Source organism: Centropristis striata, chromosome 6, assembly GCF_030273125.1.
Source record: "Centropristis striata isolate RG_2023a ecotype Rhode Island chromosome 6, C.striata_1.0, whole genome shotgun sequence".
Classification (NCBI taxonomy): domain Eukaryota; kingdom Metazoa; phylum Chordata; class Actinopteri; order Perciformes; family Serranidae; genus Centropristis; species Centropristis striata.
Window position 1 is genome coordinate 825,088 of NC_081522.1, and position 25,656 is coordinate 850,743.

At 37.4% G+C, this 25,656-nt stretch overlaps 1 protein-coding gene across 1 annotated transcript in view; it reads left to right on the forward strand.

Annotated features, from left to right (window-relative positions):
- cbln1 (cerebellin 1 precursor) overlaps positions 1 to 24,444 on the forward strand; it is a 45,069-nt gene extending 20,625 nt beyond the window's left edge. The window contains exon 3 of the mRNA XM_059334488.1: positions 23,754 to 24,444. Within this exon, the coding sequence (XP_059190471.1) occupies positions 23,754 to 23,951 (198 nt within the window). The 3' untranslated portion in view covers positions 23,952 to 24,444. The remainder of the gene's footprint in view (positions 1 to 23,753) is intronic.
- The last annotated feature ends 1,212 nt before the right edge of the window (positions 24,445 to 25,656 follow it).

Genomic DNA, 25,656 nt, shown 5'->3' on the forward strand with positions numbered 1-25,656 from the left:
TAATTTACTTAATATGGTGTTATAAATGTTAAAATGAGTGCAACTAGAACTATTAATAAACTCTTAATTATAATTTAATTGTACCTATAAACGTACATTAATATACCATCTATTTGTCATTTTTAAATGATTTAGTTAGTTAAACATTAATAAATGATGTATTTACCATTCTAAATGGTCTAGATACGGTTTATAAATGATGATTAAACATTAATAAACCATCTGTTTACCATTTATAAATTATGGGTATTGTAAAGTGTTACCCAAAACACATTTAAAAATATATAATTTACAGGTTAAGTGACTGGTGCTGACACTTGGTGAATGGTTTTAACTGTTGTTTAATTGTATTTACACAGGAACAAAAAAAATTCTAATGTTGCACTCCAGATGCACCTTTATATAACCCTCTGAAATGCTTGTATGCATTCAATTAGATTCCTAAAAACCATCCAGCTAGTGATTTATTATTATTCAGAGAACACTAGCAGGTTGTGAGATCTCTTAATAAGTGAGGAAAAGGCCAAGAGGACAGCACATTCATAGTGGATTCAACTTTTACAAAAAAAGACAATTTCAGTGTACTCATTAATGATGGACAATCTCATTAATAACATGATAGTAATATAAGAGAAAATGACACAAGGTTAATGTAAAATATGTTTCCTTTAGCCCGCAGAACCCCAAGAAGTTTCATTTTACTCACTGTGGCCTCATGTTACAGTGCAATCTGTAAGTCCTGAACCTCTACACTGCAAAAAAAGAAAAGTTGGGTGAACTCAAAATTTCAAGGCAACAAACTTCGATACAATTTTAAGTTGGACAATTAAACTAAATATTTTAAGTCTTGTTTTTGAGTTTGCTCAACTCTGAAGTCAGGTTTTTGTCAACTCAACTGTAAGTTGTACTAACTTATAATTTTACATTGTAATAACTTTTAATCCTTACTTCTGCTAACTTCTGCAATGTGCTGAATTGGCACGATTGTATGAAATGTCAGCTAATGTTGTGACCACAATTTTGAGTTAGCATTGATACGCTAATGGCTACTCTTGTAGCTGTAACAAGCAGCGCCGTTAGCGTCAGTTAGCCGCTAGCATCAGTTAGCCGCTAGCATCAGTTAGCCGCTAGCTTTCGCTAATGACCGAATTTCACAACAAAGAAATAAGAGTTATCAGAACTATTGTCCCTTGTTGTGAACCCCAACTTAAAGATATAAGTAACAACAACTCACCAACTTGTTTTTGAGCAGACAACTGGCTTCCTTTGTTGTGCTAACTTACATTATTGCCCTAAATGTCAATAATTTATATTACCAAGTTTTACCACCTTAAATCACTGTTTTAGGCCAAAAAACACAAGTTGGCTTTTTTGCAGTGTATGGAAACATGACTAGAAGTAGGGAAACTCAAAAATGTATTTTGTGCAGTATAATGCACACTAAAGAAAAAAAAAATTGTTCCCAGAACGTAATAAAATTATGGAAATAATTTCCACCTAAATAAAATGCTTTAATTTATCGAGAAACAATTTTGTTGAGTGAACAAAATGTAAATATGTCGGGTCAACATGATGTATTTGTGTTACTGTTACTTATTACCAGGGGTCAGTCCAACTAGATTTGTAAGGGTAATTGTAACATACTAACGTAGTTTTATTGGGCCATTTAAACGTGTATGATATCATTAAGAGTTACTTAATTGAATGGGGTAGTTACAACTACTTTTTAAATTGGTCCAGTACATGAATTAATTGTGCTGAGCCAACAAAACAAAGCTAGGTTGAAGTGGTTTAGCCTAAAAGATTACCTTTATCATATGAAAATGAACATAATAGTAATTATTCATTTATTCAACCTACATAACCCCAGCTGGTGTCAAGTTTAGAAAAGAAAAACACAAAGCAAATTGGGTTGTTTTAACATGAATTATTCTAGTAAATTTAAAATTGTTGCGTTTTATGCTTAAACTACATGTTTTAAAATTGTTCAACCACAAAACATAATTGTATATAGTAGAAGCTACATGTTAGACTAAGGAGAAGGAAACAGACACCCAGTTTGTTTTTTTCAGTGCACAGTTATAATGCCATGAATCATAAACACATCAAATCTCTTAATAGTTTATTTTACAAAAAATGGGGACATATATAATCTGTATATACAGTGGGGAAAAAGGCTCTACATGCTGTATTGAATTCTCTTGACCTCTCCTCTCTGCTCTGTGTAAACAGCCTGTAGTTAAGTCGAATTTTCTGTTGATGTTTACCCCGTGACTATTTGTCTCAGTGGATTCAGGCCAGTTTGTTGATTCCAGTTGTGCTGAGGAGAGCAAAATCTGATTAGAGCAAACTTTTTTCTTTTTTTTTTTAACCAAAAGTGATTTAGATAAAATTAATAATGTTAAGCTTAGATTTGGTTAGTTTTTTCCCGATGGAAACGTTCACCACACATGATTTTTTCAAGGACTGCAGGAAATTTGAAAACTGACGACAGTCTCCGTTTTCACAGTTATGATCACACTGCTGTCATTTTGGTGACTTTTCTCAGACAGGCTACTCTGGTGTTGTGGTTAGCACTCTTGCCTCACAGCTCGAGGGTCACAGTTTGGCTTCAGCTTGTGGCTCTTATGTGGAGTTTGCATGTTCTCCCTGTCAGCGAGGGTTCTCTCTGGGTACTCCAGCTTCCTCCAACAGTCCAAAAACATGCACTTAGGTTTAATTGGTGACTCTAAATTGTCTGTAGGTGTGAATGGTTGTATGTCTGTCTATGTGTCCATATGTATGTGACCTGTGCCGCCTCTCGTCCAATGTCAGCTGGGATCAGCTCCAGTGCCCCACACTGCAAAAAAAGAAAAGTTGGGTGAACGGAAAATTTCAAGGCAACAAACTTCGATAAAATTTTAAGTTGGACAAATAAACTAAATATTTTAAGTTTTGTTTTTGAGTTTGCTCAACTCTGAATTCAGATTTTTGTCAACTCAACTGTAAGTTGTACTAACTTATAATTTTACATTGTAATAACTTTTAATCCTTACTTGAATTGGCACGATTGTAACGCTGCTATGAAATGTCAGCTAATGTTGTGACCACAATTTTGAGTTAGCATTGATACGCTAATGGCTACTCTTGTAGTTGTAACAAGCAGCGCCGTTAGCATCAGTCAGCTTCTAGCATCAGTTAGCCGCTAGCATCAGTTAGCTTCTAGCATCAGTTAGCCGCTAGCATCAGTTAGCTGCTAGCATCAGTTAGCCGCTAGCATCAGTTAGCCGCTAGTTTTTGCTAATGGCCTAATTTCCCAACAAAGAAATAAGAGTTATCAGAACTATTGTCCCTTGTTGTGAACCCCAACTTAAAGATATAAGTAACAACAACTCACCAACTTGTTTTTGAGCAGACAACTGGCTTCCTTTGTTGTGTTAAATTACATTATTGCCCTAAATGTCAATAATTTATGTTTCCAAGTTTTACCAACTTAAATCACTGTTTTAGGCCAAAAAATACAAGTTGGCTTTTTTGCAGTGTTCTGTGATAAAAGCCTATACACCTACCAATTTATACCTCCACTCTAGATGGTACTCAATGAAAAATACACCAGTTACCGCTTTATTTGCTACTGCTATATGCTTTCAGTAAACAAATAGGCAACATTGCATTGCTGTTACCTGCATCATTTTCTGCTTCAACCAGTCAGTGAAAAGTGAGTAACTAATTTAATGGCTGATGACCCAGTGTGTTTTTAAAAGAACTCTGAAAGCCCATTTATAATTTCCTCATAAACACTCAGATGTATTGAGGTAAACATAAAGATTAAGGCCTGTCACAGTCTGCTGGCAGAGGCAAACAGGCTGCAGAGATCACTGCGGCACTGATGGAGGATAAGGAAACTGGAAGGCTGAAGAAACACTGACTGTCTTCTGTTTGCAGTAGCACTCTGAACAATGAGACTGGGAGATATAGTGCTTGTAGGGAATCTGCTGTTATCCAGTGCCATATACAACACTTAGGGAAAGGGAGAAAGACCTGCAATTTACAGAACGTTAAAAATAGCAGATCCAGAGTGAAGCTATGTACACTGTAAAAAAAACAAAAACGTTGTTTTTACGGTAAAAAACTGGCAGCTGTGGTTGCCAGAACTTTACCGTAATAAATACGGTGCAACTTTTTTCTAATGTTACGGTAAAAAGATATTGACACTGTTGATTTCACGTTTAAGATTGCATTTATTCCATTTTTTACCGTATAAATAAAAAGTTTTTCCATCAAAAGATCTGACATATAATTGACAAGAAAATACTTTATAAATGCTGCATAAATTAAAGATTTTACCATTAAATATTACAGTATATTTCTGTTAGAGATATGGTGTTTAGTACATTTAACAGTGAGAAAAAGTATTTTTACAAAAAATAAATGCAAAAATTACAGTGATGCTTTTTGTTAAAAACACGGTGCCAATGTATTTTACAGTAATAGAGTAATGTTTTTTTTTTTTTAATTTAAAACCTGTAAAAATACTGTTCTGGCTGATATATACATTTACAGTGTTTAATTGTTACTAAAACTGAATTAACCCATTTATCATTTTACGGTCTTTTACTGTCATGGTTTAATAGTTTCTCACCATAAAATCTACAGACATTTTTTACAGTGTATGTCCCTGGTTATGCTGTTATGTAGAAGTTATACTAGATGTGAAAATCCCCTGTTGTTTTTTCTTGAATTCATACAGAGCACCATGCACACTGCTGTAGAGAAAGGTGGTTTCCTTGAACAGACAGAAATACTGCACACAAACATCATATTTCTATTTTTAGGATACTCAGGCATTATATCACTTTAACTCCGTCTTTCACATGAACCAAACTGAGAGGCTGCTTATTATAAATTGTTACAAAACACAGTAATGGCCCACTGAGAACAGCATGACTGTAATTGCGTTACTGGATTGTATTTCTAGGAAACAACTAATCAGGGTTCTCACAATATTCGCTATTCAAAAGGTGCATTAACAAAGAGCAGGGATGTTAAAAATCTAAAAGCTTGCAGAATCCACTGAATAGAAACACAGAGTTGACCTAAATAAAGTCTCCTGGCCTGCACAGATGTTTTAGATTCTAATTATGAGAGAGCCTGTGCAGCAGGAAACATTTTTTTTCCCCCAAACAACATGCAAAGCATGTTACTAGAAATTATGAGTTTCCACATTGCAACTGTTGGCAGCAGGTGAGCTGTGGGCTGTATAATTTTAGCCAGCATCACCATATTTCTGACACTGGAAACTGAAATTTACAAGAGTGAAACTCCAAGTAAGAGATGACGTTCCACTCTGTAATAAATTATTCTGTAGTGTTTTAATTTTACTTAACCCTTTGATGCACAACATGGGTCAAAAATGACTCATTCATCCAAATTTGATTTAAAATTAAATGACCTAATACTATAATAATAGTAATTTGTTTCAAATGGTTACTTTCCACACTCATATATTTAATATATTTAACATGTTTATGTGTCATTTTGTCACACATACAGTGTATCTGGTTGGTTTTCACAGCGCTTCATTTTTTCCACATTTTTTTTATGTTATTGATTAAATTCATTTTTCCTTAAAATTATACACACAGTACCCCATAATGACATTTCTGACCCATGTTGTGCATTAGAAGCATAGTGATAATAAAAGGGATTTTATGCAAAAAGTAAGAAATGAAAAACAAAAAATTAGGATGTATGATGATCAAAAACAAATTGATAGAGGAAAACCTGGAATACTGAATGATGAAATTAATTTATTGCAAAGATATAGAAAATTAAAAACTCAGTCGGGTCACTTTAGACCCATGTTGTGCATCAAAGGGTTAATATATTTGATAAATTTGTATTAAATATAAATGCATCCTTGATTTTGAGGCAGTTGTTTAAGTAACTTTAATATAAAACTGTTTGAGATATAATCTACTTATTTTGATCACAATAAATATAATCTTTATGTGTATGTAATTCTAAATCAAGAGGATTTTGAATGAATCCAATTTTTAATCGACAGGCACTTCCTGTTAAGTTGTTATTAACTCAACTTGTAACGTAGATAGATTTAATTAATAATATCGTGTGCAATCTGTTGCCTTATGATCACAACTCAACTCAACTTTATTTGTAAAGCACTTTAAAACAGCAACAGCCGCAACAAAGTGCTGTACATAAACAAACAGAACAAGAGACAGTGAAATAAATAAAACAGGAAATAAACACTAAAATAAATAGATTCATTGCTTTTCAAAAGACGATTTAAAAAACAATAAATAAAAGCAGACCATAAAACACTAAAAACAAGAGCAGAGTCTCATGCATGGTTAAAAGCCAAGGAATAAAAATAGGTTTTAATCAGTTTTAACTGTATAGCTCTAACAAAGACGTGCATTGACATAATTATTGATCACTCTGAATCTTTAGTACTTTCACTTTCCTTATATTATTTGGCTTGTCCTTGTCCTTTATTTTAGGTAGAAAGGTAGGTACTTACTCCAAAAACACTGTTTCAGCAGGATGTAACCTGATGTTAAAGCCTTAAATCTGAAAACATGTTGGTACAACTGTGCACAGAGCTCCCCTGCTAAAAGTCGCTTACATGGTAGACTTGTTGCATGTAGTGAGATAAGTCTGAATTTCTCTTTAAACCTGACAGCACAGGATTTCAGCCTGTACACTTGTTTTTTTTCCAGCCTAACATTGTTGCAACAGAGCAGTTAAGATTACACTGCAGAAAAGCCAACTTGTATTTTTATGGCCTAAAACAGTGATTTAAGTTGGTAAAACTTGGAAATATAAATTATTGACATTTAGGGCAATAAAGGGCGAACTGATGCTAGCGGCTAACTGATGCTAGCGGCTAACCGATGCTAGCGGCTAACTGATGCTAGCGGCTAACTGATGCTAGAGGCTAACTGATGCTAGCGGCGCTGCTTGTTACAGCTACAAGAGTAGCTATTAGCATATCAATGCTAACTCAAAATTGTGGTCACAACATTAGCTGACATTCATAGCGGCGTTATATCTTTAAGTTGGGGTTCACAACAAGGGACAATAGTTCTGCTAACTCTTATTTCTTTTTTGTGAAATTTGGTCATTATCGAAAGCTAGCGGCTAACTGATGCTAGCGGTGAACTGAAGCTAGCTGCTAACTGATGCTAGCGGTGAACTGAAGCTAGCTGCTAACTGATGCTAGCGGCGCTGCTTGTTACAGCTACAAGAGTAGCCATTAGCGTATCAATGCTAACTCAAAATTGTGGTCACAACATTAGCTGACATTTCATAGCGGCGTTACAATGGTGCCAGAGAAATTCAGAGTTGAGCAAACTCAAAAACAAAACTATTTAGTTTAATTGTCCAACTTAAAATTTTATCTTAGTTTGTTGCCTTGAAATTTTGACTTCACCCAAATTTTCTTTTTTTGCAGTGTAGTAGCAAGATAGCACACTGCCATGCAATCATTGCAGATTACTATTTAGAAAGTGTGAATTTAATTTGTAAAGCACTGAGTTAATGTCAATGAGCTTATTTTATGTGTTAATATTGTGGGGGAAAAAAGCTACAGATGCAAATAAAGTTATTTGAATTTGGGATGACTGCCAGATTTCATTGTGTGCCAGGTATTTCATACTGTCTCTGGCAGAAGAAATCATATTTATTATTCTGTTTCTGTGTTTGACCGAGGTATTGAGTTGCATATCCAGAATTGTTGACTTTCATTTCTGGTATCATGGTATCATCCCTAGTGTGGTGTAAGACTTTATAAATACAATCTATGTATCTTACATCCATAAATGTCAGTCTTTGTTTCCCCCTGATAACTATTTTCCTGATTTTTCTGAATGACCTCGGAGTAACTTCGCTGCTTTTAAACTTTTAAAAACTTCCGCTATTGAAAAGCTTGGACATTTTAAAGACAGTGGTTGTCACAGGCCCCAGACAGGGAAACCATTATGTATGTATCTATCACAACATCTATCGGCATCAGCCTGTAAAGAAAGAAAGAAATAACAGAGAAAAAATACAAAGAGACAGAGAGAAGGAAAAAAGAGAGGTGACAAGGAGAAGGGAAAGCAAAAGAAAAAAAAATCTGATGAAAGAAAAGGTAGAGGAAGCAAAAAGAAAATAAGATGTTGGAGAAATGGAGACGGATGTAGAAAAAAATAGGGCAAAAAAGTATAATTGTCATGTCAAGACAGTCGACTGGACGGGAATCTATGATGAATAACAGGATGTCAGCATGTCGCTGGCATTAAGTGCCGCACTGAGAAGTCAGACAACTTCTATTTACATATCAAGAGATTTCTACTTCTCTCTCCCCTCCAACCTTCTCCTGCCATTTCACTTCTTTTTTCTGTCTCTTTTCCTCTTTTTATGTATCTTCTCTCTGCCTTCTTTCATTCTCTGTCTTTGTCTCTCTCTTTTTCTGTCTCTCTCTCCGTTACTCAGCCAGTTAATTGGTGCTTATGCATTAATGAATGCAGATCGATCGAGGCCTGACACCATGCGCAGCCCTATTATCATGCTTTTATATTTATGCTTTGTAATTGCAAGGGTGTAGTTGACAGCGTGTGTGTGTGTGTGTGTGTGTGTGTGTGTGTGTGTGTGTGTGTGTGTGTGTGTGTGTGTGAGATTGTATGAGGGGGTGGCAGTCAGCACAGCCAACATACAGGTGCATGTGTGTGTGCATGCATGCATGCGTGTGTGTGTGTGCGTGCATGTGTGTGTGTGTGTGTGTGTGTGTGTGTGTGTGAGAGATTGTATGAGGGGGTGGCAGTCAGCATAGCCAACATACAGGTGCATGTGTGTGTGTGTGTGTGTGTGTGTGTGTGTGCGCGTGTGTGTGTGTGTATGAGGGGTATTTTATGCCAGCACACTATACTTAAACGCCTAGAATGCGTCGCCTGTGCCAGCATAAAGTCTGATTAATAGGCGTGCTTACAGACACACGTATTGCGAGTACACCAGATGACATGGGTGACGGGTGAAAAGTGCCACGAGCGAACGTAGTGGACGCCTGTGTGTTTGTGTAACGCGTGTACGTTAACAGTGTGTTACTCAGTGTAACAGTTCAGCTGTTACACAGAGTCTCAGCTTCATATGGTATTGTTTATAAGAAAGCACAACTTACAGATGAACTCCAAGCCCCCACAGAGCTGTCAGGATATTTCTATTATTTTCAGGCCAGTTTTTATTTTCTTGTTAACGAAATCTCTCTCTCTCTCTCTCTCTCTCTCTCTCTCTCTCTCTCTCTCTCTCTCTCTCTCTCTCTCTAGGTTTGAATGATATCGAATTGATATTTAATGATAGCAAGGGTGAAAGGGATAATTAAAATAATTTCAGCTACTTAAAAATAGTAGGCTAATAGTAAAGTGCAACGCTCACAGCCAGTTCCCAGCTTCGCGCGCGGACACACAGTTCATTACGCACCAGCTGTAATTAGGTAGGTTTACCTGCCTGCAGAAGCCGTAATCGCTGTCCCCCCTGAATATTAAGTAGCCATGCGGACCTATCTAATGAATATTCAGTAGCCATGTGGACAGCAGTCCGTTCACAATATGATTCCATCGGACCTTATATCTACACTGTTTAACCCAATTCGGCACTTATGCACAGATCCATTATGTTTTACAGACATTCGTAGTTAACTAATGAGGTAAAACATTTTGTTTAAGCTGCATTTTGCTGACTTTCACTCCTAAAACAGGCTAATTAAGCCTCCGGTTTTGGCCGGAAAAACGTTAAGTTTATCTGGTAAGTACGAGATAGTCTTTCTCTTCATCTATAAGTTGTGCTTTCTTATAAACAATACCATATGAAGCTGAGACTCTGTGTAACAGCTGAACTGTTATAGGCGTACACGCGTTACACACACACACAGGCGTCCGCTACGTTCGCTGGTGGCACTTTTCACCCGTCACCCATGTTATCTGGTGTACTCGCAATACGCGTGTCTGTACGCCTATGTAGAATTGTACTTAACAGTCACGCGGGTCTTCATGTCACGTATTTGAGGCGTAGTTCACCCGTCACGCAGCCGTCACGTAGGCGTATGTGCAACAACGCGTGTACAGCGTCTGCGTGACGCCTGCGTGACGCCTGTCTGTCCATTGAAAGTGAATGGAATTTACACGCGCACGTTAGACGTTTGATGTCATCGCATAGGCGCTGTACACGCGTTTTAGTATAGTGTGCTGGCATAAAATGCCCCTCATAGTGTGTGTGTGTGCATACATGCGTGTGCGCGTGTGTGTGTGTGTGTGTGTGTGTGTGTGGGAGAGTTTGTGTGTGTGTGTGTGTGTGGGTGTGGGTGTGTGTGTGTGTGTGCATGCGTGTGTGTGTGTGTGTGTGTGTGTGTGTGTGGGAGAGTTTGTGTGTGTGTGGGTGTGGGTGTGTGCGTGTGTGTGTGTGTGTGCATGCGTGTGTGCGTGTGTGTGTGTGTGTATGGGAGAGTTTGTGTGTGTGTGTGTGTGTGTGTGTGTGCATGCATGCGTGTGTGTGTGTGTGTGTGGGAGAGTTTGTGTGTGTGTGCGTGTGTGTGTGCATGCATGCGTGTGTGTGTGTGTGTGTGCATGCGTGCGTGTGTGTGTGTGTAGGAGAGTTTTCTGTGTGTATGGTGACCAAAGTCTCATCCTTCTGCAGCCACTGTCACAGCTTTATTAGAGCTATACATCACTGGCACACACACACTCTGACCCAGTGTGGCTCTGTGTGTGTGTGTGTGTGTGTGTGTGTGTGTGTGTGTGTGTGTGTGTGAGAGAGACAGAGAGAGAGATAGTAAGAGAAGACAGAAAAAGAGATTTGTATCCCTGTTTTCTGTTCATGCTGCACCGATTTTACATGTTGACAATAATGTCATTTCAGCTATTTTTTCCCGTCGCTTAGACATGAATAAAAGCTGTCACCTTGCCAGAAAGTACTCACACAACTCATGATTATTAAATCTAATCAGCCTGGTTTTTGAAGTAGAACACAGCTACAAGTTTAGTAATGTTTCTGCAGTACTTTTGCTTGATTTTTGAAAGGATCTAAGCCAGGGGTGGGCAATTCATTTCCCCAAGGGACCACATGACCAAAACCACGAAGGTTGCAGTGGCCGGATAATCAATATTAATTTAATCGCTTTATAAAATACAGTAAATTATCTGGTTTTGAGCTGCTACTGATAGGAACACATGTTATGATGAGACTGTTAATGTGAGTAAATCAAATATAGCAGTAAAAAGTAGTAAATACTCCAATCACTATATCACTTTAACATTTATTTTAAACACAACTGTAAATGTCCTTTAGCAAGTTTCCTATTGTGTTTTTGTATTATATAGCTTGTTTTTCATGTTTGTACATTTTCAAGGTGTTTTACAATGTTGTGATGCTTTTATTTTGAAAAGGTGCCGTCCAGTGTGAAACGGGTGCTTTCATTTTGAAAGGTAGTGACAGGAAATAACCGGTAGAACGGTTTAATGAAAAAACGAACGGTAAATAATAACGAGTGCGTAGTAATTCATATAAAGTTGATATAAAGTATCTAAAGGCTTCTATAGTGGCTGACTGACAGGACACAAGGTTTGTTAGAGTTTATTTTATTCTCTCATATATATTAGTGGCTATATTTGTTGTCTTAACTATAGTAAAAGTGCTTGTTAGCTCTAGTGCTAACGCTAATGTTTGCTATTTTTTCAAAATAAAAGCACTGCGGTTATATTGATTTCTAATTTCTGGGTAACCTCACGCGGGCCGGACAAGGACAGCCAACGGGCCGGATGTGCCAGTGTGCCCTGGTAGCCTCTAACACCAGTATGAATGTGTGTGTGAATGGGTGAATGAGGGCAGTCTGTAGTGTAAAGCTCTTTGGATAAAAGCGCTATATAAGTGCACCCCATTCACCATTCAATTTACGAACGGAAAACTTTAGACTAAGCCTGGTTTTTGAAGTAGTTTTTCTGAATGTTTTTGGCCTAAAACAGTGATTTAAGTTGGTAAAACTTGGAAATATAAATTATTGACATTTAGGGCAATAATGTAAGTTAGCACAACAAAGGAAGCCAGTTGTCTGCTCAAAAACAAGTTGGTGAGTTGTTGTTACTTATATCTTTAAGTTGGGGTTCACAACAAGGGACAATAGTTCTGATAACTCTTATTTCTTTGTTGGGAAATTTGGTCATTAGCGAAAGCTAGCGGCTAACTGATGCTACCGGCTAACTGATGCTAGCAGCACTGCTTGTTACAGCTACAAGAGTAGCCATTAGCGTATCAATGCTAACTCAAAATTGTGGTTACAATCGTGCCAGAGAAATTCAGAGTTGAGCAGACTCAAAAACAAAACTTAAAATATTTAGCTAGCGGCTAACTGATGATAGCGGCTAACTGATGCTAGAGGCTAACTGATGCTAACGGCTAACTGATGCTAGAGTCTAAATGATGCTAGCGGCTAACTGATGCTAACGGCTAACTGATGCTATCGGCTAACTGATACTAGCGGCGCTGCTTGTTACAGCTACAAGAGTAGCCATTAGCGTATCAATGCTAACTCAAAATTGTGGTCGCAACATTAGCTGACATTTCATAGCGGCGTTACAATCGTGCCAGAGAAATTCAGAGTTGAGCAAACTCAAAAACAAAACTTAAAATATTTAGTTTAATTGTCCAACTTAAAATGTTATCGAAGTTTGTTGCCTTGAGATTTTGAGCTCACCCAATTTTTCTTTTTTTTTGCAGTGTTCGGAGCTCGTATCAGATTTAAAACCTTGTCTCTTTCTTACAAGACAGCAACTGGCACAGCTCCTGCATATCTGAACTCCCTTGTTTCGGTAACAAACCCTCCTGCTCCTCTAGTGAAAGATGTCTGGCTCCTCCGCCGCTGAAGGGCTCTACATCTCTAACCAGACTCTTCTCCTCTGTAGTGGAACAAACTTCCAAACTCCATCTGATCTACTGAGTCCTTTTCAATCTTTAAGAAGAGACTGAAGATCTACAAGCTCTTTAATGATCAAATATAGCCACTAATATATATGACAGAATAAAATAAACTCTAACAAACCTTGTGTCCTGTCAGTCAGCCACTATAGAAACATTTTGATACTTTATATCAACTTTATATGAGTTGCGGCGCAATCGTTATTATTTACCGTTTGTTTTTCATTTAACCGTTCCACCTGTTATTTCCTGCCATAACCTTTCAAAATGAAAGCACCCGTTTAACACTGGACGGCACCTTTTCAAAATAAAAGCATCACAACATTGTATATTTTCTAGGTGTTTTACAAACATGAAAAACAAGCTATATGAAACAAAAACATAAATAGGAACCTTGCTAAAGGTCATTTACAGTTGTGTTTAACATAAATGGAATAGTGATATAGTGATTGGACTGTTTACTACTTTTTACTGCTATATTTGATTTACTCCACATTAACAGTCTCATCATAACATGTGTTCTTATCAGTAGCAGCTCAAAACCAGATAATTTACTCTATTTTATAAAGCGATTAAATTAATATTGAGCAGAATTTAGTTCAGAATTTTGGTCCGGCCCCTGCAACCTTCGTGGTATTGGTCATGTGGCCCCTTGGGAAAATTAATTGCCCACCCCTGATCTACACACATAACAATAAAAAACATAACAAAAAATGATTGCACCATCCGCACTCACTACTGAAAAGCAGTTTCATCCTAACAGGACTCAACTTAGTCCATGCCACTTATTCTTGCTTCTTCTTGTGTTGTTTCTTGACTTCATCCTTGCTTGTGTTGTATTATCTCTCAAATGTGCGTCGCTTTGGATAAAAACGTCTGCTAAAAGACATTGTAGATTGTAGATTGTAGAATCAAGAGATACAAAGTTATACATGTTTTGATCACATTGATCATTTTGAAGCAGCAGTTTTGTTTGGAAAGAATACCTCCTGCTGAACAAAAGAACTGCTCTGCTCCATGCAGCAAATATAACAGAGCAGCTCAGTGGGATGTTGCAGTCATCAACCGTTGTCTTTTACATGATACGCAACTTGCTTCCTACATGCCAAAGCCAAATATCAAATGTGCACATGAACAGTCATGTTATCATGTTTTAGCAGCGTTCACAAAAGGCCTTTATCTGAACTGATCAGATATGTTACTGACTCCAGCTCTGACTGACACTTATGTAAGCAAGGCAACAAGGCAGCTTGTGTAAATAATTGACTCAAAGAAAGGGAGATTGTGTGTGCGTTATCATGCTCTCTATCACCATAGGTTTAAATTTTTGGTAGGAGCCACTTCATCAAGATTGTGGATCGGAGATGGCAGCCATATAAAGTCTATGAGAACCAATATATCTTCCAATCCACTTAAAAGGTCAATCTTGGTGTCAAAATATGCATTTTCTGGGTAAAGGAATCATTTAAGGCTATTGAGAATATCACTAGAGATCTGACATGAGATTAAAGCGTTCCCTTGATTTTTTTTTGAGCAGTGTACATTGCAGCTAATCCGCTCTCTCCTGTGAACATAGATTCATTTTCAGCTCAGGATTCCCTGCTGCAGCACTTGAAGACCTACCAGTCTGGGTGAAAATTAACATATCTATTTGATCAAATAATCATCTAGTGATATTCTCAATAGCTTTAAATGATTCCTTGACACAGAAAATGTATATTTTGACACCAAGATTGACCTTCTAATTGGCTTGGAAGATATAGGGTTTCTCATAGACTTTATATGGCTGCCATCTCTGATCCACAATCTTGATGAAGTGGCTCCTACCAAAAATTGAAACCTATGGTGATAGAGAGAATGTGGAAAAAATTTGGTGCTTTTGTCCGACGTGTCCCCTTTATTTGGCGAAGCCGCCTGACTAGGGTGAAGGTTTGTGTTTGTGAGCTCCACATGAGAGGATTGGATTGTGTGTGTGTGTGTGTGTGTGTGTGTGTGTGTAACAGAGTGATGTACCGATGCTGGCTTTCCTTTGTCTGCCGTCTCTGTTTGGAAGCATTACATGCACACTGGACAGGAACCATGTCTCCCCTCCCCCTCGCTCTCCCTGTCTGCCTTTCTCTTTCTCCTGTTTAACCCATAAGAACCCAGAGCCAGTTATCCATAAAGGAAAGTTATGGGGGATATATCACAGACCAAGAGAACCACGCAGAACATATTTATGATGTGGGTTTTTTTGGTCATTCTGTGTCTTTTTTTAGTAATTTTGTGGGTGTTTTTGTGTCTTTTTTTGGTCATTTTGTTTCTTTTGTAAGTAATTTAGTGTTTTTTCTGTCATTTTGTGTCTTTTTTGGTCATTTTGTGTCTCTTTTTTAGAAAGTTTGTGTCTTTTTTGGTCATTTTGTGTCTTTTTAAGTCATTTTGTCTGTCTTTTTTTGTGTCTTTTTTAAGTAATTTAGATATTTCGGTCATTTTAATACCGCCTCCAGCGGCCCCCGGGTAATTTGAGTTTGAGACCCCTGATCTAGAATATTTAAAGTGTTTGTTACACGGGTGTCACCGTGGGTTCTTATGGGTAAATCCCCCTGTCTGTCTGTCTGTCTGTCTGTCTGTCTGTCTATCTATGTGCACTTTCTGTCTCTTCTCTGTCCTACCTTTCCTGTCTATCTGATAAAGTGATGTTAATGAGGCTAACTCGAAGCCTTTGGTTGCACCTCTCCACATAAAATCTTCTTTTTAGTCTCATCTATATTGTAAGAGTACTGTGCACGGTTTGACATTTTTGGTGGGAGAGGAAGCACTTCATATTTTCAGACTGTCTTCCTTTAAGTCTTCTTGCTTGATTTATCCCAGACCAATATGAGATTTTTGAGAGCGGTACTGATACCAAGTTGAAAGGGTAAAATTCACAGATTAATGATTATGGTGGTCGATATAATGAATCTTTGAGTTGGAATGAAAAAAGATCATTTATATATGGATTGAGCACCAATATAACTATGCAAAGGTACTCAGAAGGCTGCTTTCTTTAACCTATATCTATATTAAACAATATTTAAAATGATTATACATTATTATATAAATGTATATCAAAAATGACATGATGAAAAACATATTTTACAAACTGTCAACCAATTCTAGAAATTGAAAATTAGAAAATAAAGATGAATAAAAATTAAATAAATATAGAAAAAAATGGCAGAAAATGCTGTTTACAGCCTGAAAAACTGAAGAGAAGATGGGATGGTCATTTATTATTATTTTCTGACATTTTAGAGATCAAACGATTTATTGAGAAAATAACTGCCAGATAAATCGTTAATTTTTTTTTTTTTAGAATATTTTATTTTTCAGTTTTCAATTCAACAAGATATACATGAAAACACAAACACACAACTCCAAACCCCTTCCCCAACCCACCCACAAACTGAAAAGCGAGAGAGATAAAAAAAAACCAAATATATAAAATTAAATAATGAAAATGTTAATGATATAGAATTAATAAAATAAAATAAAAAATAAAATAAATAAAATAAAATAAATGAATAAAATAAAATAAATAAGTAAATAAAATAAATAAAATAAAAATAATAAAAATAAAATAAAATAAAATAAAATAAAATAAAATAAATAAAATAAAATAAAAATAATAAAAATAAAATAATAATAAAATAAAATAAAAAAAATAGTTGAGAGGCAAGGAAGACAAGAGTAAGCACTGAAATCGTTGCATTTTTTAGGAAGTTAGAAGGACTGGAAATTATTTTAAAAACAAAACATCACAAACTCACCCTTCCTTTCTACCACACCAGCCACATAAGGGATGTGTCATTTGTTTTAATTGTGTATTTGTTTCCTTCACTAACCTCCAGTGTGTTTTCTGAATTGATGAAGGATACACAGCAGGTGTTTGTTGAAGTGATTTGATCTCATCTCCTTCTCTGAAAGAAGACACTCACAGTAACATTGTAACAACATGTTGTATCAATCAAGATAGATCCTAATTAAGTAGTGATTTTACTGTAAAATGCCTTCACTAATTATTGCGGTTACATTTAAATTTAAATTGCTGCTGGTGTAAACGACACACGGGGAGGTGTTGCTGGTTTTAGTTGCATCATTATCTGCAGAATTGTCAAGGGAAATTATTGCCTATTTGCTAAGATGTCAATATTGTGCATCCCTACAATATATTAAAACAGCCCAGGTGATAAAACAGTTCATTTAAACTAGTTATTTACACTGCATTTATTAAATTGACCACACGTAAGCATGTTCAGTAAAGATATCCGCTCCATTGGCTTTCTCAAATTCCCTATGAATCTGGTATGAGCACACTTTGACACTTTGGTGATCTCTCCTCGTCCATGTTTTATGTCACTGTTATAAAGGCTGTGACTAGTCTGAGTGAGGAAGAAAATGGATCAAAAGAGAGAGTAAGAAACTGTCAAACTGAAAAGGAGGAAAGTTATTTTCTCCACAGTACAAGATGTGTTCGGCTGGAGCCAGAGTGACGCCTCCTTGGCCTCGTGTTAGTCTTAAACTCATTACATACTGTGCATGGAAAGCAGGTATATAATGATATAAAATACACTACTGGTCAAAAGTTTTAGAACACACCAACTTTTCCAGAATTGAATTGAAAATGATGCAGTTTAATGTCTCAGTGTACTCTGAAATTAATGCACATTTGCAACATTTAAAATTCTTTATTGAGCATGATAGTGTTTTGAAAGTAAAAAAAAGATTCAAAATCACATTTTATGTTGGACTGAAGGACTAAAAAAAGACACAAAATGACTAAAAAAGACAGAAAATGACAAAAAAGACACCAAAAGACACAAAATGACCAAAAAAAAGACACAAAGTGACAAAAAAGACACAAAATGACAAAAAAAGACACCAAAAGACACAAAATGACCAAAAAAAGACACAAAATGACCAAAAAAAGACACAAAATGACTTACAAAGACATGAAAAGAATTCAAAAATGGACAAAATAGCCCAAGACTCCATAGAGTTAAGTTGTTAACCCATTTCTTGTTCCCTGAAAAAGTCCTACTTGTATAATTCTGAAATGTACATTATTTTCCAGTTTTGGTTAAGCTTACCTTTTTTTATTTACCTCTGGCAGTTCACCACTTACCTTTGGACCCTTTCAAGCTGTTCATTTGACTTGAACTGCTTGAATTTGTGTGTGTCACATCTAAGAAGGGCTTGTATCATTTTTTTTGAGTGTACACACACCGACAACATGTCTGACATATGGAACTTTATCCAAGTGAGTGAGTCTGATGTCACACACGCTAGCTGCAATTTATGCGTTTAGACATTTAGAGAAATGTTAGTGTGAGAGTGAGCAATAATAATATGTTACACTGTACTGTAGTTCAATGTGCAATAATGCCATCAATGTCCAGACTGGCATTTTGAGTTTGTTTAGTCTGTTAAATAGGCTCAATTTTTTTAATATGATATATGCAACAATACAGCCATTTAAAATGGATAGTATCAATAAATGAACTTTCAACATGAAGCTCTTGCCTGTTCTTGATGCCCTCTAGAGGCCATGTTGGCCAATCTAGGTAATCTAGTAGTATCTAGTAAATAAATGATTACAAGGTTAACATAAATGAAAGACTATAGGCCTGTGCATGAGTGGATGAATTGATGGGGGGAACAAGAGTAAAATATAAATATTAACATCGTCCCACGTGATCAATCGGTTCTGATCGGTAATCGGATCGGTGAGGCTTTAGGTGATCGGTATCGGTCCCAAAAAACCTGATCGGACCATCTCTAGTGAAAAGGAATTGTTTTAGTGGTGTACAATTACAAGACATATATAAAGGAAATCCTTTGCATTTGATTGGACCACTAAAAAGTATCTTGTTGCTGTGTCCTGTAACATCAAGAGTCAATGTTTATATTTGCGTTACTTGATATTGTGTAACTGCATCCAGAAGTTAAATTCAGAAGAAGCTGTTTGAAGCCCAACCCTGTTCTTTTGCTAGCCTGGGTATACCCAGACTGCCTTGCGCGCTCGATTTCATTTCGAACTGCCAAGCGGTCTGGAAACCAGAGAGGTTTCTTAGCCCTGTTTTAGGGATCCAATCACAGAGCGGGGAGGGACGGCAAGACGATGACGCGTACTACTCGGCAGACGGAAGCTTGTAGTTTTCTTACGGATCCAACATGGCTGCTGCAGACGCGAAACTCTCTTTAGCTGTAGATGGTGTTTTAAATAGTTTAGAGTGAAAGTTGAAAGGCGAAAGGTCTCAGTGGCTCCGCTGTCCCCCGGCTCGGAGCCAGATCACCAACCTTACGGTAGCGGGGCTAATAGCGGTAGCGCTACGCTACCGTTGCGGCGTTACAATAGCGGGGCTATTAGCTATTAGCTGCTAACGCCGGTGATCTGGCTACGAGCCGGGGGACAGCGGAGCCCCCAGAGACCCGCAGCAGCTTGTTTATTGCCCATAAAATCAGTGGATGTGTAGCTGAATGACATGAGGGGGAATAAAGCGTGAAAATAAATAATCTTGCAGAAAGCAAGAACTGGAGAAGCAAGTCCTGAAAAGTGCAATATATAAAATGTATTATTATTATTATTATTATTTATTATTATTATTATTATTATTATGATAATTATTTTTTTTATTTATTACAGTAGGGTAATGAGAACTATGTCTTGTTCTTCCAGTGGTCATATCATGTTTGCATCTTGCTAATGGGCATGTATTAGTATTATTCATAGGATTTTTATTCAGTCAAATGTAACATTTGCTGAGTTTGTTGATTTTTTAAAAAACTTTATTGAAGGTTTGGACAAATAAACTCAACTTCCCCTGAAAGCCATGGGTATAAGCTCTTAAATACTTTTTGAATTTCATTTCTATCTGCTACAGAGGCTGAAAAATCTATTATTTAATTGTTGAATATATAGAAATAGTTGAATTTCCAGAAAAACTTCAGGTTTTAGGGGGTCATTTGAAAATCGCCCAGAGGTTTTCCAGGCATTTTTTTCCAGGCGCTTTAGGCCTTAACGGGTTAAGACATAAAAACACTCCAAACTTTTTTTCCTAACTGGCATCATAATGTGTACCATAGAGGGTTAAAGTGAAAACATTGGGTTACCTACAGTAACCTCAGGTTCTATGAATACAGGTGTTGTTGTCTCTCTCCACGTTGCTCTGCTAGCTTATCAAGACCGCAACTACGAGCCAAAAATGGTGAAGTGTGTTTTTCTGAGGCTGGTGTGGCTAGCTAGCTGCCCAGAGTGTCTTTGATCTGACTAATTTATTTGAACGTTCCTGAGTGCAGGATGAGTCACCAAACATTTGGTTTTACAGAAAGAGAAAAGATGGATTTTTGATGTAGAAAAAAAAAAATTGGACATATTTTTGGCATATATCAAGAGATAAAGGAAACAATTATTACAGAGACACAGGATTAAAACTGGGGAATGTATTTTTCATTTCACAGAGGTTTTAACTAAGTACTTTTTTACCGTAGTGAAATGTAAATTTACCTCAACCTACGCTGTGTTTCCACCTTGATAAATCAAAAAAATGTTTAAGTACAGTCTGAGTGTTTTCATCAAATTGGCAGATGGGCTGTGCACACATACACACACACACACACACACACACGCACACGCACACATGCACGCACACACACACACACACAGTCTGAGTTGCTATGTTCAGTTTGCTATTAAGAGGAGTGCTGGGCCAAGAGAGCTCTTGACTCTGACAGGCTCTCCATCTCCTACACACACACACACACACAGACACACACACACATACACACACACACACACACACACACACACACACACATGCATCCTCTCTCTCTCCTGACCATCAGGTAGAACGAGGTAGATAAGTGTATAATTATGGGATGTTTATGACTGTGTTTTATCACTTAGCAACAATTTTACAATTACTTGCAGCGGGGACAGAAATATTTTTTATCTAAAAGCTCAGATGTGGATTTCTGTCTGAACTGAATCGCGCGATTGAAGGATGAAAACCAGAAAACCCTGCATGCTGCGTAAATAATGAAAAAAACAGAACAACAAATGCATCTCTAACATAGACTGGCTGAGGTCTGTGAAAGCATTGCCTGTCTAAAATGTTTTAAATCGCCGTTAGCTCGTTGTTGTCCTTCATAAAATGGTAATAGAACAACTACTGCGGTACTGCACAAGAATACCTTAAAACTCTTTGTTGTGTGGCAGATCTCTGAGTTACATGGTTAGGGTGGACATCGTTATGGTGCAGAAGTGTTTGTAATGGTTGTATCTGTAGAGGAGATGGAGGTAGCGTACTGTGCTCTCACTGGTGCTTTCAAAAATGGAATAAATATCCCTGACACAGCTGAAGGATTACAGATGGTGGACACAACTTTATTTATGTGTTTTATATGCTATCTAATGCAATCCATCCATCCATCCATTTAAGTAATGCATACATACACTGCTGGTCAAAAGTTTTAGAACACACCAACTTTTCCAGAATTTAATTGAAAATGATGCAGTTTAATGTCTCAATTAATGCACATTTGCAACATTTAAAATTCTTTATTGAGCATGATAGTGTTTTGAAAATAAAAAAAAGATTCAAAATCACATTTTATGTTGGACTAAAGGACTAAAAAAAGACAAAATGACTAAAAAAAGACACAAAATGACCAAAAAAGACACAAAATGACTTACAAACACATGAAAAGAATTCAAAAATGGACAAAATAGCCCAAGACTCCATAGAGTTAAGTTGTTAACCCATTTCTTGTTCCCTGAAAAAGGCCTACTTGTATAATTCTGAAATGTACATTATTTTCCAGTTTTGGTTAAGCTTACCTTTTTTTATTTACCTCTGGCAGTTCACCACTTACCTTTGGACCCTTTCAAGCTGTTCATTTGACTTGAACTGCTTGAATTTCAATAAAAAACTGGAAAAATTGGGGTGTTCTAAAACTTTTGACCGGTAGTGTACTTTGTGCTTTTTGGTACTCTTCAACCATCTTATACAGCTTATAACATTTAACAAGGAAAGGAGCAGGATGATATAAGTGACTCACAAACGGTTTGCATGTTCTTTCTCTTCCTGATGCTAAATCAGTCACCACGTAGTCACACTCTTGTTGTGTACAACCATCTGTACAAATGCAGTCAAACACAAACCCTGCTCTTTCCTTATCAAGGTACAGAGAGTTTGCTCACAGGAAGGAGAGTAATCTCACAGGTTTTATAAAGTGTGATCCTGCATAAATAGACATTCCTCCAAAATTCATTTCAGTTTGTTTTAGTACTGCATCGGTGCCAAGGGTAACATAAAACCATTTCTTAGTGAAGCATACAGGGGGAACAAATCCAGGGAGCGCTTGTTTTTCTGCTGTTGCTCAAAAGAGAAGTGATGAAAGCCGTTGTCTGGTGTGCATGTCTGTGTGTTGGCTGGCCGGGGAAGGGACGCTTCACTGACAGCTACTTCTCTTTGGAAGAAGAAGATGTTATTCCCCATTGAAACATTTGTTAACTGAGACACAGTGTGGCTCTTTTGTGTCTGTGTGTGTGTGTCTGTGTGTGTGTGTGTGTGTGTGTGTGTGAATGTCTCTCTAAGTCATTGTAAAAAAGTGGTAATTGAAAAAAAAAAAAAAAGTACACAGTATCTATTGATAATGTGCTGACTGCTCAACCCCAAGCTGCTCCACGCATATGTAATATTCTGTTTTATTACCATAACAACAACATTCCTAGCTGCATATGTAACATCAACATGGTCTCACAGAAATCCGTGGAATAGACACGGAATCGCTCAAATTTCCGTGAAACTGACACGGATTTGGCTACAATGCAAGTTAATGCCAGTCATATCCCGTGGCTATTCCAACATACAAAGTGATTATGTACATTCACTGAGTGAATATTTAGAAAATAAAACATATATTTCTCGCTAGAAATGTGATCAAAATCCATTTTTATGCAGAAACTAAGTCAAAATATTGTTTTTTTTTCACTAAAAATGAGAGAACTGTCCGCCATGTTTTTTGTTCTGACCGCCGGGACCTTGAAAGTCACGTGACTTGGAACAAACCAATAGGAAAAAATATCCATGGAATAGCCACGGGATATGACTGTCATTAACTTGCATTGTAGCCAAATCCGTGTCAGTTTCACGGAAATTTGAGTGATTCCGTGGCTATTCCACGGATTTTGAGTCAAGCGAAATCCGTGGCTATTTCACGGATTTCTGTGAGACCAGGTTGGTAACATAGTTAATCAGGTCATTAGTAATGTGATTCACTCCACACATCTCTAAATAACCACGGGTATTGAACGCAGCACCCCTGGGGTTTAGTGTCGTGCACCCCGGGGGCACCACCTTGTGGCTTAATGGTAATTTTACAGGCTATGAGCTCCGTCTTTTTTTTTTTATATATATTAATTAATTTAATTTCACTTTATTTTAGTAGAAAGTTGACAGTGTCTTTTAATTTTATATTTTTCAGAAGGATCCACCTAATGTTAATGTCTATTACCAGGTATGATTTTTGTATTTTGTGTTAGTTGTAATTAGCAATTGCGGCATTCGGACCTTGTGGCTTAATGAGGGATGCACCTAATGTTATTGTCTATTACCAGAATAAATGGCTGGATGCCGATCAAATGTCCTCGTTTCAACCGTAAATGACCCAACGCACGAGAGAGAGAGAGAGAGTACTAAACCGCTACACATATATTTTTTAATAATTACTGTCTTTGTTTTCCTCCCTTTTCACTCTGCAACCTGCCTGTCCTCCATCTTGTCCAGGTGAGCCTGATGCACAACGGCTGGCCAGTGATTTCAGCGTTTGCCGGCGACCAGGATGTGACGCGCGAGGCGGCCAGTAACGGCGTTCTGATCCAGATGGAGAAGGGGGACCGGGCCTACCTCAAACTGGAGAGAGGAAACCTCATGGGAGGATGGAAATACTCCACCTTCTCCGGCTTCCTGGTGTTCCCCATGTAGAGGAAAAGGGAGAGGAAGAGGAGGAGGAGCAGGGAGGGGTGGAAACGAAGGAGGAGGAGCTGGTGGAAGATGATGATGACGGTGGGAAAAAGACAGATGGAGGAGGAAGAAGAGGGGAACAGGACGTTAAAGAGATGGTGGAAAAAAAGAAGAAAAGAAGAGGGAATGTGACTCTGTTTGGGACGCTGCAGAGGGAGGAGGGAAGAGGAAGGATGAAAGATGTTAGAGCATGACGCAGGAAGATTAAACGATGGTAGAATGAGAGAAGAATTATGAAGCCAGTACATGAAAGTGTATGGCCAGCTTCTTCACTTCCCTTCCTCCTTGCATCCATCCTTTCATCCATCCTTTCCTCCCTCTGTTTTCTCTGTGGCTTGACTGCAGCTTTGGACAGCCAAAACTTTTTTTATTCTCTGCTGAAAGACGCAATTGATCATTTCTATGTTCCAGAGTGTTCTACAGCCCGAGTGTAACCCCTCCCTCCCTCCCTCCCTCCCTCTCTTCCTCCACATTCATTCATTCATTCATTCACCGATCTCTATCATAAGCTTTGAAGAATGTTTCTTGAAGAACTGCTCCCCACATTTCCCATTTACTGTGGCCATATTAGTCAACCTGGTCTCACAGAAATCCGTGAAATAGCCACGGATTTCGAGGATTTTAATGACAGTCATATCCCGTGGCTATTCCATGGATATTTGTTCCTATTGGTTTGTTCCAAGTCACGTGACTTTCAAGGTCCCGGTGGTCAGAACAAAAAACATGGCGGACAGTTCTCTCATTTTTAGTGAAAAAAGTAATATTTTGACTTTGTTTCTGCATAAAAATGGATTTTGATCACATTTCTAGCAAGAAATATATGTTTTATTTTCTAAATATTCACTCAGTGAATGTACATAATCACTTTGTGGTGAAGATCTTGCCAGAAAAATATGACTGTCATTAACTTGCATTGTAGCTAAATCCGTGTCAGTTTCACAGAAATTTGAGCGATTCCGTGGCTATTCCACGGATTTTGAGTTAAGCGAAATCCGTGGCTATTTCACGGATTTCTGTGAGACCAGGTTGATATTTGTAGTCTTCTTTTCATGCTTGACATAAACTGATTGCACTGATTTTGGGTCAGCCTCTATACCCCAAAGCCAAACCAGAATTTTTATAGGGGAAAAACTAAGCTGATCACAAAATCAGGAGCTACATTTAGATTCCCTGTAAAGTTGTGTTTTAGTCATCATAATGATTATTGACTTTTAGAAAACTCTGATACCAAGACTCTCAAAGTCCTCCACAACACTATTCATAGTGCAGAACAAGCACTTCCTACACATAATCCAGGCAATTAGATCTTTGTACAAACTAAAATTGGAAAAACAAAAGAGCAGTTTATAACTATAAGTAGACAAGTAGGGTTGGGATGATAAATCATGCCATCGTTCATTGCCAATGACTGGCTGAATCACTGAGAAGCCCTTCTCCGGGGTCCGTTTGTGATGCCATTCATCGCGTGTTTAAAAGAAACAAATCTGATCTAACAATGGTGCACAGAATGATTGATGAGTGCACTTGATGGTGGACACAGAATTTGTTTAAACTTAACCCTTTGATGCACAACATGGGTCTAAAATGATCCTCATTCATTCCCCATGCTATTTAATGCTGCTGTGTGTTTCTGTGCTCTATCTTTTGATATCAACTTATTTTATGA